Raw genomic sequence first — 17,395 nt, 5'->3', positions numbered from 1 at the left:
GAACCATTTGCCCGTATAACCTACAAAACTGTTTTAATTGCACAGAAGGCTATATATTGTTATTTGCACTACGTTTTGTTTTTTTTGCTAAATTAACTCACAAATTGAGAAAGTCTATCAAACTTTGGCAAAAAAAACTCAAATAAATCACCGATTAATCTGTTTTGTGAGCTCAGTGTGGCAAGCCGACTGTAATCTGTTTACAGAGTCGACGTGTGACATGCAAAACATGGTGTGCACGTTACTACTGGTGAATCACAAAACTACAAGATTTAAGAATGACATAAATAAAACCTAGACCTAATGGTTTGCAATATATTAATAATCAGAGGCCCTCAATAACAGGTAACTCTCCGACTATTATTTTTAGAAGTACCGCCTAATGCGCATGCGCATTTTTGACGTGTTCAGGGCAATCATCTGTGTCAATTACGTTATGAAATTGTTAGTAAAAGAGATCAATCGTCCTAGGCGGTTATGTTTTTTAACATTAGTCAAAGTACTTATTCATTAGAGAGTTCAATCTTTTAAACGCAAAAGAAACGATTTATTTGCTTCCCATGTAGCGGAAAAGAAAAGACTGGTGGGGGAGGTCTCAAAAAATAACAAAGACCGTTATTTATGGATCGTCCATGTTTCTTCTATTGTTAGACACCAATCAGTTTTTAGGTCAGTCAATTGTGTTATACGGTCCATCAAACTGCTACTTAACACTAGCCGAGCTTAACTTTAATGCTTAACATTAGCAAAATCATTATTTGGGGATCACAAATAATGCCAAAGCTTGCCATATCTGGAGAAAGAACACCATACCAGCAAATTCATACAAGTTCACGTAATTCTATGGTAAGGCACATTCGTCCAAACAGCCCGGTAATTCCGGAAACTGACGTCATTTTGTAAACACGTGCACCGATGAAACGTGAACTTTTTGATGGTTCTGTTGTTTCAAGTTTATTACTACATGACTTTGACAAGATGGTCAGTGTTTTTTATTTAATGCCAAAGTTTGTGTTTTTAGAAAACGACGCCCAGTGACGGACGTTGTTGGGTTGGATTTTTTTTTAAATGATTTCTGGTCTGGCAGATTAAAACAAAACGTCATGCTAATTATATATATATCGATCGATATATTTTTTTACATTTATATATATCCAACTGCATGTGACATGTGTTAACTGTAATAGTTCCGGTATGAAGTACCGCATTATGCTAGACTGTCTCCCATGCCACTTTGTAGTTGGATGGCTGTTACAAAGTGAAAGTCGGTACTCTATCGGTTAATCGACTAACCCGGTTAATTGCACAAAATCGAGCAGCACCGAGGGTATGCAAATAAGCGGGTTTGACTGTAATATATATTTTTTTAAATAAAACATTTTATGCAGACCTCACTGTTTTAAGAGAAGCCAGTTGTTACACTGTTTGTGAATCTAACTCCACATTGTTCCCCAGAGACTGGTTTATGGACAGTAATTTTTATCTTCCCCTTTAAATGTTTCTGCCAAATGGTATAAATTTGGGGTAAAATTATGTACCCTAAAATCTTGGAAATTAATGGATACATTTTTATAATATTTAGAATGATTGTAGTAAGAGAACTGCTGTTTAACATTAGTCAAAGTACATGGAATGCAGAGTCCAATTTCAAACGATTTCATGTCCGTGAGAACCTAATAGAGGCATTTATTATCTGTTTTGTTTTTATTACATACCCTCAAATTATTAACGTGAATTTATATGGTATTAATACAGTAATGACTTGCCAAAATCTAACTGTAGAGAGCAATTAATCAATCCCCTCAAAAAAGGTTTCACGTCGAGGTCTGCTTATACTGATGGAAAGAAATAAGGGAACACATCGAATTATAGACCAAATTTAATTCACAACTAGCGTAGTAATGTCTGTATTTCATACCAAGTTGTAATGTGGGATTGAATGTCTGTAGTGTTGAATGTGTTGCCTATATGTTCCCTGTCAACTTCTGACAATATGAATAGATTTTTGATGCAGTCATTATTTCTTGTTGCTATCTGTGTGATTCTTTATTTCTTTCCATCAGTATATATATTTATTTATGAATTAGGTTTTTAAAAATCCTTTTTTCGTGTAACAAAATGTAGCCAGTATCTTAGAATGATGTTATGTGTGTTATAATGATGATGTCTTGCAAAAGCCTTGTTAGATACACTCTGCAAACCAAAACCAAAATAATAATGTCATTAATGTTCTTGTTGGATTGTAAGATCTAACTGCTAACATATAATTTGTTAATGTAGAGTGTTTTTATTGGTCCTCTAATGTCCCAGTCCGTCCGTCTGTCTGTTATATAATTTTCTGGGTGTTTTTTTCACAATGCCTCGCGATACAGAATTTGACATTCATGAGTATTTACCCATTTTTGACAGTTATGGCCCTTGAACAAAACATTTTTACCCATATTTTTTTCCCGCAGTGCCTTAAGATACCGAGCTGAAATTTTTATCAAATATTATTAGAGATCAAGTTTGACTTTCATGATGATTTAATCATTATTAGAGATCAAGTTTGACTTTCATGATGATTTAATCATTTTTCACAGAGTTATGGCCCTTCAATACAGGAGATACAAAAAATGTGTTGGGCCTGGTAGGGGACATGTATAGGTTTAGCAGTACTCTTAGTATACTTGATATTTTCATGTACCTTTAACAGGTATTGCGTGGTCTCGATGTAGATGTAACAGATGTTTTCCGACCGTCGATTGACAAGACAAGCATGCCGGAGAGGATACAGCCAAGGATGATGAGCGTAAGTAAATTGGGTTATGTGTGCATTTAATAATATGTTGTTCGTATTTTAATTAAAAAATTCAGTCTTCTCCTGATGATGTTAATAGTATATATATATAGTTTTTATATATATATATATATATATATATATCTCACTGCATGCCCCCTTTCTTTTCTCTCCTTTTTATTCCCTCTCATTTCTTCCTGATGTTTCAATGAATGATAGGCAGATGATGATAGATGAGAAAGATGAATGAAAGTCAATAGTATATAAATGAAATGTAGAAAAAATGCATTGGTTGAGACAGAGAGACAGAGACCTTGTTTTACTCAATAAACAAATAAAAGATTCATTGATGCTATTTGAGAAATGTTACGGCTTTCTTTAGAAAACTTGTGTTTCAGAATTATCACTTAGCTGATCAATAGTGGTATCGTTTAACAACACAAACTTTATTTGAAATGTGGGCTGTTCAACAATTTCATAGTGCACAGGGTGCACATGGGGTTATTGATCAATTACTGACCATCCAGTGGCGTAGGAAGGTGCCAAACAGTGGGGTCTATTTACACTTTTACACTATTATAAAGCAAATATTAAGCAAAATATCTTGCCCCCCTCCACTTCCTACGCCAGTGCCATCAGTGAGGGTAATATCAGGTTTTAAGGACCAAAGAAATTGATACTGAAGGAGGCCAATAGCCGAGGTCAGTATCATTTCTCATGCGTGTATGTGTGGGGTGGGGGAGGGTCATAAAACCTGATATTACCTCATGTACATGTATATATTCTACATGACTTCTGATTGGCTAATGTCAAGTCAAGTTTAATTGGTTGATGTTCAATGCAGTCAAGTGTTATTCCGTTTGAGATCATATTGCACTGCTCAGTGGTTTTCTGAACCCATACATAATATTATTACCCCGTGCAAAGGGTAAACCCCCATTTAATGACATTTTTTTTACTTTCCACACCAAACAGTCGTGATTTTTAAAAATGTGCTGAGGTGTCGTTAAACCAATATTTCTTTACCCACCAAACGGTTGTGATTTAAAATGTGCTGAAGTGTCGTTAAACCAATATTTCTTTCAATACCAAAGAGTCGTGATTTTAAAATGTGCTCAGGTATCGTTCAACCAATATTTCTTTCCATACCAAACAGTCGCGATTTTAAAATGTGCTGAGGTGTTGTTAACCCAATATTTCTTTACCCACCAAACGGCCGTATGGCTTAAAATGTGCTGACGTGTTAAATATTCCTTTCCTTTGCTGATTGATGTGTTTTAACTGTGTCCTGCACGTACAGCTGCTGGAGAATGCTTGGAACCAGGACCCGAAGAAGCGACCGACCTTCAAGAATCTCCTGAGAGAGCTCAACTTGATGCACCCCGTCAAAGGAGGATTCGTCGACAACCTCGTCAACATGGCAAGTGGTTCTTTGGTGGAAACAATATTTATTTGTCAAAACAAAATGGGATTGGTCAACAGGCTTAGCCTATATTAAGACCTTTCCCTATATTTTACAAGAGGTTACATACTAAGATACAACAGATCTATACATAGACTGGAGATACGTGGGAGGGTATAGTGAGTAGAAACAGTGGCATAGCATGGGCGGGACCACCTGGGTGGTTGCCCCGGACACAAAATTCTGGACTGATGGAAGGGACTCGGGGAGTGCTAACGGTCCACTGGTTAGGGGACGCAATATTTGCCTTGCCCCAGGCGCTGGCAACCCACGCTATGCCAGGCGCTGGCAACCCACATTACGCCACTGAGTAGAAAACTGCATAACTTTTGAAGTGATTCTTTATCAGTATGCTGTCACAGCTATAGTCCTTCCTAGCCTCCATTTAAAGGGTTGGGCTTTTTTAATAATTTCAGTTTGTTTTCAAGTAAAATTGTTTTGTGTTCAGTTTAAAATGACACTGTAATAGGCTGTACCATAGTAAGAAAATGACGCTGCAGCATTATAGCTGCTATTTTGGTTTTCTTTAACTTGTGTAGTCTTACAATATGAGAACTCTATTTGATTAATTTCACTACAGAGTGAGATTTCATATTTATTTAACTGTTGTTCGTTCAGTTTCAGAATTACTCGACCGAGTTGGAGACATTGGTGGTGGACAAGACTCGAGACCTGATCGCCAAGAGGCCTCTATTTATTTAACTGTTGTTAGTTCAGCTTCAGAATTATTCGACTGAGATGGAGACTTTGGTGACGGACAAGACTCGAGACCTGGTCGCCAAGAAGCCTCTATTTATTTAACTGTTGTTAGTTCAGCTTCAGAATTACTCGACCGAGTTGGAGACGTTGGTGGCGGACAAGACTCGAGACCTGATCGCCGAGAAGCCTCTATTTCTTTATTTAACTGTTGTTAGTTCAGCTTCAGAATTACTCGATTGAGCTGGAGACATTGGTGGCTGACAAGACTCGAGACCTGGTCGCCAAAAAGCCTCTATTTATTTATTTAACTGTTTCAGCTTCAGAATTACTCGACTGAGCTGGAGACGTTGGTGACGGACATGACTCGAGACCTGATTGCCGAGAAGCCTCTGTTTATTTATTTAACTGTTGTTAGTTCAGCTTCAGAATTACTCGACTGAGCTGGAGACGTTGGTGGCAGACAAGACTCGAGACCTGGTCGCCGAAAAGCCTCTATTTATTTAACTGTTGTTAGTTCAGCTTCAGAATTACTTGACAGAGCTGGAAACGTTGGTGGTGGACAAGACTCGAGACCTGGTCACCGAGAAACCTCTATTTATTTTACTGTTGTTAGTTCAGCTTCAGAATTACTCGACCGAGCTGAGACATTTGTGGTGGACAAGACTCGAGACCTGGTCGCCGAGAAGCCTCTATTTATTTATTTAACTGTTGTTAGTTCAGCTTCGGAATTACTCGACCGAGCTGGAGACATTGGTGGCGGACAGGACTCGAGACCTGGTCGCCAAGAAGCCTCTATTTATTTAACTGTTGTTAGTTCAGCTTCAGAATTACTCGACCGAGTTGGAGACGTTGGTGGTGGACAAGACTCGAGACCTGGTCGCCAAGAAGCCTCTATTTATTTAACTGTTGTTAGTTAAGCTTCAGAATTATTTGACTGAGTTGGAGACGTTGGTGACGGACAAGACTCGAGACCTGGTCGCCAAGAAGCCTCTATTTATTTAACTGTTGTTAGTTCAGCTTCAGAATTACACGACTGAGCTGGGGACGGTGGCGGACAAGACTCGAGACCTGGTCGCCAAAAAGCATCTATTTATTTATTTAACTGTTGTTGTTTCAGCTTCAGAATTACTCGACTGAGCTGGAGACGTTGGTGACGGACATGACTCGATATCTGATCGCCGAGAAGCCTCTATTTATTTAACTGTTGTTAATTTAGCTTCAGAATTACTCGACTGAGCTGGAGACGTTGGTGGCGGACAAGACTCGAGACCTGGTCGCCGAGAAGCCTCTATTTATTTAACTGTTGTTGTTTCAGCTTCAGAATTACTCGACTGAGCTGGAGACATTGGTGACGGACATGACTCGAGACCTGATCGCCGAGAAGCCTCTATTTATTTATTTAACTGTTGTTCGTTCAGCTTCAGAATTACTTGATGGAGTTGGAGACGTTGGTGGCGGACAAGACTCGAGACCTGGTCACCAAGAAGCCTCTATTTATTTATTTAACTGTTTCAGCTTCAGAATTACTCGACTGAGCTGGAGACGTTGGTGACGGACATGACTCGAGACCTGATTGCCGAGAAGCCTCTGTTTATTTATTTAACTGTTGTTAGTTCAGCTTCAGAATTACTCGACTGAGCTGGAGACGTTGGTGGCAGACAAGACTCGAGACCTGGTCGCCGAAAAGCCTCTATTTATTTAACTGTTGTTAGTTCAGCTTCAGAATTACTTGACAGAGCTGGAAACGTTGGTGGTGGACAAGACTCGAGACCTGGTCACCGAGAAACCTCTATTTATTTTACTGTTGTTAGTTCAGCTTCAGAATTACTCGACCGAGCTGAGACATTTGTGGTGGACAAGACTCGAGACCTGGTCGCCGAGAAGCCTCTATTTATTTATTTAACTGTTGTTAGTTCAGCTTCGGAATTACTCGACCGAGCTGGAGACATTGGTGGCGGACAGGACTCGAGACCTGGTCGCCAAGAAGCCTCTATTTATTTAACTGTTGTTAGTTCAGCTTCAGAATTACTCGACCGAGTTGGAGACGTTGGTGGTGGACAAGACTCGAGACCTGGTCGCCAAGAAGCCTCTATTTATTTAACTGTTGTTAGTTAAGCTTCAGAATTATTTGACTGAGTTGGAGACGTTGGTGACGGACAAGACTCGAGACCTGGTCGCCAAGAAGCCTCTATTTATTTAACTGTTGTTAGTTCAGCTTCAGAATTACACGACTGAGCTGGGGACGGTGGCGGACAAGACTCGAGACCTGGTCGCCAAAAAGCATCTATTTATTTATTTAACTGTTGTTGTTTCAGCTTCAGAATTACTCGACTGAGCTGGAGACGTTGGTGACGGACATGACTCGATATCTGATCGCCGAGAAGCCTCTATTTATTTAACTGTTGTTAATTTAGCTTCAGAATTACTCGACTGAGCTGGAGACGTTGGTGGCGGACAAGACTCGAGACCTGGTCGCCGAGAAGCCTCTATTTATTTAACTGTTGTTGTTTCAGCTTCAGAATTACTCGACTGAGCTGGAGACATTGGTGACGGACATGACTCGAGACCTGATCGCCGAGAAGCCTCTATTTATTTATTTAACTGTTGTTCGTTCAGCTTCAGAATTACTTGATGGAGTTGGAGACGTTGGTGGCGGACAAGACTCGAGACCTGGTCACCAAGAAGCCTCTATTTATTTATTTAACTGTTTCAGCTTCAGAATTACTCGACTGAGCTGGAGACGTTGGTGACGGACATGACTCGAGACCTGATTGCCGAGAAGCCTCTGTTTATTTATTTAACTGTTGTTAGTTCAGCTTCAGAATTACTCGACTGAGCTGGAGACGTTGGTGGCAGACAAGACTCGAGACCTGGTCGCCGAAAAGCCTCTATTTATTTAACTGTTGTTAGTTCAGCTTCAGAATTACTTGACAGAGCTGGAAACGTTGGTGGTGGACAAGACTCGAGACCTGGTCACCGAGAAACCTCTATTTATTTTACTGTTGTTAGTTCAGCTTCAGAATTACTCGACCGAGCTGAGACATTTGTGGTGGACAAGACTCGAGACCTGGTCGCCGAGAAGCCTCTATTTATTTATTTAACTGTTGTTAGTTCAGCTTCGGAATTACTCGACCGAGCTGGAGACATTGGTGGCGGACAGGACTCGAGACCTGGTCGCCAAGAAGCCTCTATTTATTTAACTGTTGTTAGTTCAGCTTCAGAATTACTCGACCGAGTTGGAGACGTTGGTGGTGGACAAGACTCGAGACCTGGTCGCCAAGAAGCCTCTATTTATTTAACTGTTGTTAGTTAAGCTTCAGAATTATTTGACTGAGTTGGAGACGTTGGTGACGGACAAGACTCGAGACCTGGTCGCCAAGAAGCCTCTATTTATTTAACTGTTGTTAGTTCAGCTTCAGAATTACTCGACCGAGTTGGAGACGTTGGTGGCGGACAAGACTCGAGACCTGGTCGCCAAAAAGCATCTATTTATTTATTTAACTGTTGTTGTTTCAGCTTCAGAATTACTCGACTGAGCTGGAGACGTTGGTGACGGACATGACTCGATATCTGATCGCCGAGAAGCCTCTATTTATTTAACTGTTGTTAATTTAGCTTCAGAATTACTCGACTGAGCTGGAGACGTTGGTGGCGGACAAGACTCGAGACCTGGTCGCCGAGAAGCCTCTATTTATTTAACTGTTGTTGTTTCAGCTTCAGAATTACTCGACTGAGCTGGAGACATTGGTGACGGACATGACTCGAGACCTGATCGCCGAGAAGCCTCTATTTATTTATTTAACTGTTGTTCGTTCAGCTTCAGAATTACTTGATGGAGTTGGAGACGTTGGTGGCGGACAAGACTCGAGACCTGGTCACCAAGAAGCCTCTATTTATTTAACTGTTGTTAGTTCAGCTTCAGAATTACTCGACCGAGTTGGAGACGTTGGTGGTGGACAAGACTCGAGACCTGGTCGCCAAGAAGCCTCTATTTATTTAACTGTTGTTAGTTCAGCTTCAGAATTATTTGACTGAGTTGGAGACGTTGGTGACGGACAAGACTCGAGACCTGGTCGAGACCTGGTCGCCAAGAAGCCTCTATTTATTTACCTGTTGTTAGTTCAGCTTCAGAATTACTCAACCGAGTTGGGAGACGTTGGTGGCGGACAAGACTCTAGACCTGGTCGCCAAGAAGCCTCTATTTATTTAACTGTTGTTAGTTCAGCTTCAGAATTACTTGACAGAGCTGGAAATGTTGGTGGTGGACAAGACTCGAGACCTGGTCGCCGAGAAGCCTCTATTTATTTATTTAACTGTTGTTAATTCAGCTTCAGAATTACTCGACCGAGCTGGAGACATTGGTGGCAGAAAAGACTCGAGACCTGATCGCCGAGAAGCTGAAAACAGAGGAACTCGTTAGCCAGCTGCTGCCCGAGAAAGTGGCCAAGGAACTGCATGGCGGTGGGCGAGTCGATCCAGAGTCGTTCGATTGCGTAACCATCTTTTTCAGGTTTGTAATTATAGTTTCTGAGTCCTTTTGTAGACGGGAGGGGTGTTTGACACGAGTTGAGTGCAAGAAATATTTTCTAGTTCAGTCATACTTACAATTTTAGTATAATTATTTAAAATTCACTGCATTTTATTTTTGTACCATGACCCTGTCATGACCCTGGCTCAGAGCTGTTATGTATTACCTCACTAGAAGGAATGCATGCAGAGTTACATATTTACATGACATCACGTACTACCTTTGATTGTTTTGTTTTTTCCAAACATTCCTCTTTTTCTTTTTTTCTTCAATGCATGTTTTGTTGTTTATTAGTCCCCCACCAGTCGAACTGGAGGGGACTATAGGTGTCACTGCCATCCTTCTGTCTGTCCATCTGTTTGTCTGTATGTCTGTATGTCCCACATACAGGTTCCAGACTTCTTTTTCACAATACCTCAAGATATTGAGCTGAAATGTTTGTATATACACGTAGCTTTATTATTACTATTACAGATCAAGTTTGACATTCATAGCAATTTACCCATTTTTTTACAGAGTTATGGCCCTTGCACTTAGGAGAAACAAACTTTTGTTGGGTCCGGTGTGGGTCATAGAAAACACTAAACGAAAGCGAGTGATGTACGATTAAAAACACACAAGTTGTAATGTAAGCGGTCTTACACAGGAACAGAAAAAGAGAGCACATAATGACTTCCAAAATAACTAAACAACACATGAAAATGCACAGATTAAAGAAATTTCCAGTGCAGCACAACTGGTACATCAAAGGTCATGGTATGTGCTGTCCTGTGTATGGGATGGTGCATATAAAAGATCCCTTACTGTTAATCGAAAAGAGTAGCCCATGAAGTGGCAACAGTGGGTTTCGTCCCTCAATATCTGTGTGGTCTGATGCCATACAACTGTAAATAAAATGTGTTGAGTGTGTCATTAAATAAATCATTTCCTTCCTTCCAGATATGTCTGATGCCATATAACCATAAATATAAATTGTTGAGTGCGTCATTAAATAAAACATTTCCTTCCTTCCAGATTAAACATGGGGGGGGGGGGGTATCTCTTCCACTGCGATGTAATAAATGTATTGCACAATGTGAAGAGATGATAAATATCAAATGGGTATCTCTTCCACTGCGGTGTAATAAATGTATTGCACAATGTGAAGAGATGATAAATATCAAATGGGTATCTCATCCACTGCGGTGTAATAAATGTATTCCCCAATGTGAAGAGATGATAAATATCAAATGGGTTTCTCTTCCACTGCGGTGTAATAAATGTATTCCCCAATGTGAAGAGATGATAAGTATCAAATGGGTGTCTCTTCCACTGCGGTGTAATAAATGTATTCCCCAATGTGAAGAGATGATAAATATCAAATGGGTGTCTCTTCCACTGCGGTGTAATAAATGTATTGCACAATGTGAAGAGATGATAAATATAAAATGGGTGTCTCTTCCACTGCGGTGTAATAAATGTATTGCACAATGTGAAGAGATGATAAATATAAAATGGGTGTCTCTTCCACTGCGGTGTAATAAATGTATTGCTTTAGCAGTACTCTAAGAATGCTTGATACGTACTATGACAGATCAAGTTTCACTTTCACGGTGATTTACTCAGTACTCTAAGGATGCTTGATACGTACTATATGACAGATCAAGTTTCACTTTCACGGTGATTTACTCAGTACTCTAAGGATGCTTGATACGTACTATGACAGATCAAGTTTCACTTTCACGGTGATTTACTCAGTACTCTAAGGATGCTTGATACGTACTATATGACAGATCAAGTTTCACTTTCACAGTGATTTACTCATTTTTCACAGTTATGGCCCTTGACCTTAGGAGATGGAAAAAAACAATTTCCCTGTAAGGAACATGTATTGCTTTAGCAGGCCAGTGCACCACGACTGGTATATCAAAGTCCATGGTATGTGCTATCCTGTCTGTTTGGATGATGCATATAAAATATCCCTTGCTACTTATGGAAAAATGTAGCGAGTTTCCTCTCTAAGACTTAATGTCGAAATGACCAACTGTTTGACATCCGATAGCCAATGATTAATGTGCTGTAGTGGTGTTGTTAAACAAAACAAACGAACTGCTTTAGCAGTACTCTAAGAATTCTTGTTCACAGAGTTATGGCCCTTGAATGTGTGAGAGAAGAAAATTTGCTTTAGAGGGTACTCTCAGAATGCTTGTTATATACTGTTACTGATCATGTTTGACTTTCATGGTGATTTACCCTTTTTTCACAAAGTTATGGCCCTTGAACTTAGGAGATACGAAAAATTGTGTTGGCTCTGGTGGGGACATTGTATTGGTTTAGCAGTGCTGTCAGAATGCTTTGTTTCACACCTAGTTGCCGATGTGTGTTTTTGTGCGGGGGTGTCGTTACACATTGATTCCATCCTGTTCTCCGAATCCTTGTTTTGCAGTGACATCGTCGGCTTCACGACTATCGCCCAGTACAGCACCCCACTACAAGTGGTGGCCCTGCTCAACGACCTCTACTCCATGTTCGACAGGATCCTCGACCGATACAACGTCTATAAAGTGGAAACAATCGGTGATGCTTGTACGCGACAATCTGTACCCATAACCATTAACCTCCATGTGTGTGTGTGTGTGTGTGTGTGTGTGTATGTGTACATGTGTGCACGCACAGGTATGGAAAACAATCAACATTTATGTACACACGGACTTGCGTCTTCAAACATTAATACATACACCGAAAAATGTACAAATGGAAACGGACATGTAGCTTAAATGAAGACATTTAATTCCGCGAAATGTTTTCTTTCAGACATGGTGGTCGGTGGCATACCAGTACGCAGTGGAAACCAGCATGCGGGAGAAATCGCCACCATGTCGCTAGACCTGGTCGCATCCATTGTGGGATTCAAGATCAGACATATGCCCAACAAAGTCCTTCACCTTAGAGTGGGAATTCATTCTGGTAAAAAAATAACATACAACATAATTTAAAATGTATTTTATTATTCAGGAAACATTTTGTACAGTATCACATTGCAATTTGCTACACAAGTTTCAGAGATTGCTACACAATTTTAAAATCAGTTTTTAATTAACTAGAAATTTTGCTAAGTAAGATTTTAACAACAAAGAGTTCGCTGCTATTTAATCACAATTTGAACATGCTGCAGAACATTTGATTTGGCAGTTCACCTTAGAGTGGGAATACATTCCGGTAAAAAACAAACACAACATAATTTAAAATGTATTTTATTATAAAGGAAACATTTTGTTCAGTATCGCATCGCAATTCCCTCCATTTGATCCAGAAGCAGCAGTAATGGTTTACATGTATATACATGTATGTGTGTGTTTTCCCCCACTTTCTGGCACCTTCCTAATGTGCTCTAGTGGTGTAATTAAACAAAACAGACTAACTGAAGATTATGTGTCACAATGACCAAATAGCATGCATGTGTGGTTAATAAAGCAATGTGCTGTAGTGGGGTCGTTAAACAACAAACTTTAACTTAATACAACATGCGAGAATTAACAAATGCTTGACATCCAATAGCCAATGACCAGAAAAGCAATGTGCTCTAGTGGTATCATTAAACAAACTTTAACTGCAGCTTATGTATATCAGAATTGCCAAATGGTTGACATCCAATAGCCAATGTGCTCTCGAGTTTTTGTTCAACAAAACAAAACCTTTCTCTTTTAACAATGTGCTGGGGTGTTGTTTACCATACATTCCTTTCTTTTGCGTGTAAGGACCTGTCGTGGCTGGTGTTGTGGGACGGAAGATGCCGCGGTATTGTCTGACCGGTGACGCCGTGAACACAGCGTCACGTATGGAAAGCACTTCCAAAGGTGAGTGCAGAGATTATTATACATTATACAAGCTTGTGTGTCCTACTGATTTTATGAAACGAGTGTCAGGATTTTTGTATTGCCCGAGCGAGAGCAAGGTTAATACATGAATTCTGACACGAGTTTCGTAAAATCAGTACGATTCACACGTGAGTGTAATAATTTCTTTATTATCCATATTATTACTGTTGTTTTCTTTATGAACAACAAGATCCAACTCAAAATGTTTCAGCCACAACTATGCCTAGGAAAGACTAAGCATATATATAAAAATCCATCATATGTGGCCATGAGGTGATGAAAGTTTCTGGCTGTCCCCCCCCCCCCCCCCCCCCCAACCAGTGCCCCACTACTGGTATATCAGAGGATGTGGTATGTGCTGTCCTGTGTGGGTAAGTGCATATAAAAGATCCCTTAATGCTAATATAAGTGGGAATATGTAGCGGGTTTCCTCTGTTGACTGTCACAATTATCCAATGTTTGACTTGCAATATCCGATTAATAATAAATTAATTAATGTGCTCTTGTTACAGTAGTGGTGGTACTAAACAAAATAAACTTCGTTTTCTTTCTGTTTTTTAAAGCCACTTAACTATATACTTGAGTTAATGTTGTTGTTTTTTCTTTTAAAGCATTGAAAATTCACATTAGCGAAGCCACTGCCAAGATCCTCAGTCAACTTCAGGGCTACTACATCAAATGTCGCGGTGAGACAGAAATTAAGGTAATACAGGATTTTTAACAATAGAAAGTTAATGAATCTGGGGGGGGGGGGGGGGGGGGGGGGGGGGGGGGGGGGGTAGGTAGGGGTGTGAGGAATGAATCTGACACTGAATTTCATGTGAAAGGGAATTTTAAAAATATAGTAGCTTGACCCATATTCATTTATGCATTCATTCATTCATCCATTTATTCATTCATTGGTAGAGGGCTCATCTGAGGTGCATGGGTTGTTGGATCGAATCCCCTTGATAGACCTTTTGGATTTTTCCCAATCCTAACCATCAAAGGCCATATGGTATGTACTGTCTTGTCCATGAAAGTGCATATAAACAATAACCTTGCTACTAATGGCAAAACGTAGCGAGTTGCCTCTGAAGACTATATATCAGAATTACCAAATGTTGACATCCAATAGCCGATGATTAATTAATCAATGTGCTTAGTAGTGAAAGAAATGCATTATTATTCAATCATATATTCTGCAATGTTAAAGTTATGTAAACTGAAATAAACTTGAATAATGGGAAGTACCCCCAACAGTAAGTCATTAATAAAAGACAACATATAAAAATTATTTTCTGTGCTTGACCTAGCAAGATTTGTCGTTTCAACAGTGCCAATATCTGTTGTCAGTTCCGCACAGTGCACATGTTAAAGACTAAACAGCTGTAGGTTAAAATGTGCTGGCATCTTGTTAAATAAATATTCCTTTCATTCATTCATTCACTCATTCATTCACTATTATTCTTTCACTCACTCACTCACTTATTTATTCACTCATTCATTTATTCACTCTTATTCACTCACTTATTCACTCATGTATTCATTCATTCATTCACTCTTATTCATTCACTCATGACCGGCCTCGGTGGAGTCGTGGCAGGCCATCGGTCTACAGGCTGGTAGGTACTGGGTTCGGATCCCAGTCGAGGCATGGAATTTTTAACCCAGATACCGACTCCAAACCCTGAGTGAGTGCTCCGCAAGGCTCAATGGGTAGGTGTAAACCACTTGCACCGACCAGTGATCCATAACTGGTTCAACAAAGGCCATGGTTTGTGCTATCCTGCCTGTGGAATGCGCAAATAAAAGATCCCTTGCTGCCTGTCGTAAAAAGAGTAGCCTGTGTGGCGACAGCGGGTTTCCTCTAAAAAAAATCTGTGTGGTCCTTAACCATATGTCTGATGCCATATAACCGTAAATAAAATGTGTTGAGTGCGTCGTTAAATAAAACACTTCTTTCTTTCTTTCATTCACTCACTTATTCACTCACATATTTATTCAACACACTCACTTATTCATTCATTCACTTGCTCACTTACACATTCACATACCGGGTATTCATTTACAAAGATGGGTGAGACATAGCCCAATGGTACAGTGCTCGCTCAATGTGCAGTCGGTGTGGGATCGATCCCCCGTCAGTGGGCCCATTGGACTATTTCTCGTGTTCCAGCCAGTGCACCACGACTGGTATATCGAAGGCTGTGGTATATACCCTGTCTTTGGGATGTTGCATATAAAAGATCCCTTGCTGCTAATTGAAAAGGGTTGCCCATGAAGTGACGACAGCGGGTTTCCTCTTTCAGTATATGTGTGGTCCTTAACCATGTGTCTGACGCCATATAACCGTAAATACAATGTGTTGAGTGCGTCATTAAATAAAACATTTCTTTCTTTCTTTCTTACAAAGATATTAAATTCTGGAAAGGACTAATTTGTCTTCACCAGGAAAGTTGAGTGATCACTCCCGCTTTCCTCCACCCTCGCCTGGAAAGTTTTAGGAGAGCGGCAAATTGAAACTTCATGTGAACGCTCACCAAGCTCTTAATTATTTCAGAAAAAGTGATCTTCGGCTTGCCTTGATTTTACACCGGTCCTTAAAATCCTTTTATTAATTCATTAATTAATTCATTCATTCATTTTGCTCTGGTTCTTAAAATCCTTTCATTCATTCATTCATTCATTCATTTTGCTCCAGTTCTTAAAATCCTTTCATTCATTCAATCACGTATAAAAAAAAATTAACTTCTGGTAAGGTGAGACCGTGTTTGTAAAAAATAATAAAAAAACCAACATGCTGATAGTCTTGTTCAACTTACAGTGCTAGCACAACCAATATGTTATACAAGCCGAGTCATAAACCACAACTGCAGATTTGTCTTTCCTTGCCGGATGTATATTAGTACATCTGCACATGGGTAGACTATCAACCTCATCTCGTCCGAAATGACAGAATCAAGGGAAGACGTCACAAGGGATGGGTGGAAGGCTACCTTCGTTGTGCTAGCACTGGGTAAGTACAAATAATAATGAAAATTGGAGAAAAAAAAAGTCTGATGTTATTCAGGTTTTTTAATGTGTTATGCAGTGTTAAATGTTATATGAATTAAAACAAACTTGAATAATTATTTTCCGTGCTTGTGCTAACAAAATTTGTTGTTATGTTTACGTCTTTGTTTTTCAGGGCAAGGGCAAGATGATTACCTACTGGCTTCTTGGCAAACGCGACTTCATGACACAACTGCCCTCATCAGGCGAACACGACGATTAGTGAAAGATTATACTCGAGTATTACAAAAAATGCAAATCACCACGGACCTCGCAGTTAGCATCAACATTCAGAAATTGCATTGATTAACATCAGCATTTGTATTGCCTGTGCAACTTCAGTCAGAGCTGCTAACAGACATTTAGAATACAAATGTGGAGGCAAATTGGCGTATTTTCGCCGAGTCAAACAACTTTTGCCTCAATGTTTGTGTTTTGCTAAGGCATTAATTTTTCTGATTGGCAGTAGCTGATGTCTGCGTACATGGTAGACTGTTTGTGTGAAACTGCATAGCTGACAATATTGGCACTTCCTGTTACAAGGGTCAGGAGAACCTGTAGCCCAGTGGTAAAGTACACACTTGATGCGCGGTCAGTCTAGGATCAATCCCAGTCGATGGACCCATTGGGTTATTTCTCATTCCAGCCAGTGCTCCACAACTGGTATATCAAAGGCCATGGTATGTACTATCCTGTCTGAGTTTGAGGCCGGTTTTCCAACTGATGTAACTTTATGTACCGTAATAAGGCAGTCTACATTGACATATTTGGGTTATTTATGTTAGGTTATATATTGCTGAAAAATTGGGAATGGGGTTGGATTATTTAGCTACGACACAAGACTTGTGAAATATCTTGATTTTGATTTTCAAGGAGTAACTTATCCCGTCAAGAATAGCACATACATTATACTTTGTACATAATCATTGTCAAGATTACACATGTTTATAAGCTCTTTAAGTTTTGAAGGCCGTTTGATTGAAACATATTTTATTTCTTTTTAAAGAACAAATGGATTAGGCTCAAGTTATACAACT

General features: G+C 39.8%; 1 protein-coding gene across 1 annotated transcript in view; it reads left to right on the top strand.

Moving 5' to 3' along the window:
* LOC121389840 overlaps positions 1–16,604 on the top strand; it is a 73,142-nt gene extending 56,538 nt beyond the window's left edge. The window contains exons 28-35 of the mRNA XM_041521489.1: positions 2,696–2,791; positions 4,080–4,199; positions 9,269–9,450; positions 11,894–12,033; positions 12,262–12,414; positions 13,206–13,304; positions 13,937–14,028; positions 16,495–16,604. Of these exons, the coding sequence (XP_041377423.1) occupies positions 2,696–2,791; positions 4,080–4,199; positions 9,269–9,450; positions 11,894–12,033; positions 12,262–12,414; positions 13,206–13,304; positions 13,937–14,028; positions 16,495–16,581 (969 nt within the window). The 3' untranslated portion in view covers positions 16,582–16,604. The remainder of the gene's footprint in view (positions 1–2,695; positions 2,792–4,079; positions 4,200–9,268; positions 9,451–11,893; positions 12,034–12,261; positions 12,415–13,205; positions 13,305–13,936; positions 14,029–16,494) is intronic.
* The last annotated feature ends 791 nt before the right edge of the window (positions 16,605–17,395 follow it).

Source organism: Gigantopelta aegis, chromosome 15 (genome assembly GCF_016097555.1).
Source record: "Gigantopelta aegis isolate Gae_Host chromosome 15, Gae_host_genome, whole genome shotgun sequence".
NCBI lineage: Eukaryota > Metazoa > Mollusca > Gastropoda > Neomphalida > Peltospiridae > Gigantopelta > Gigantopelta aegis.
This window is presented reverse-complemented; position numbering and strand designations above follow the sequence as displayed.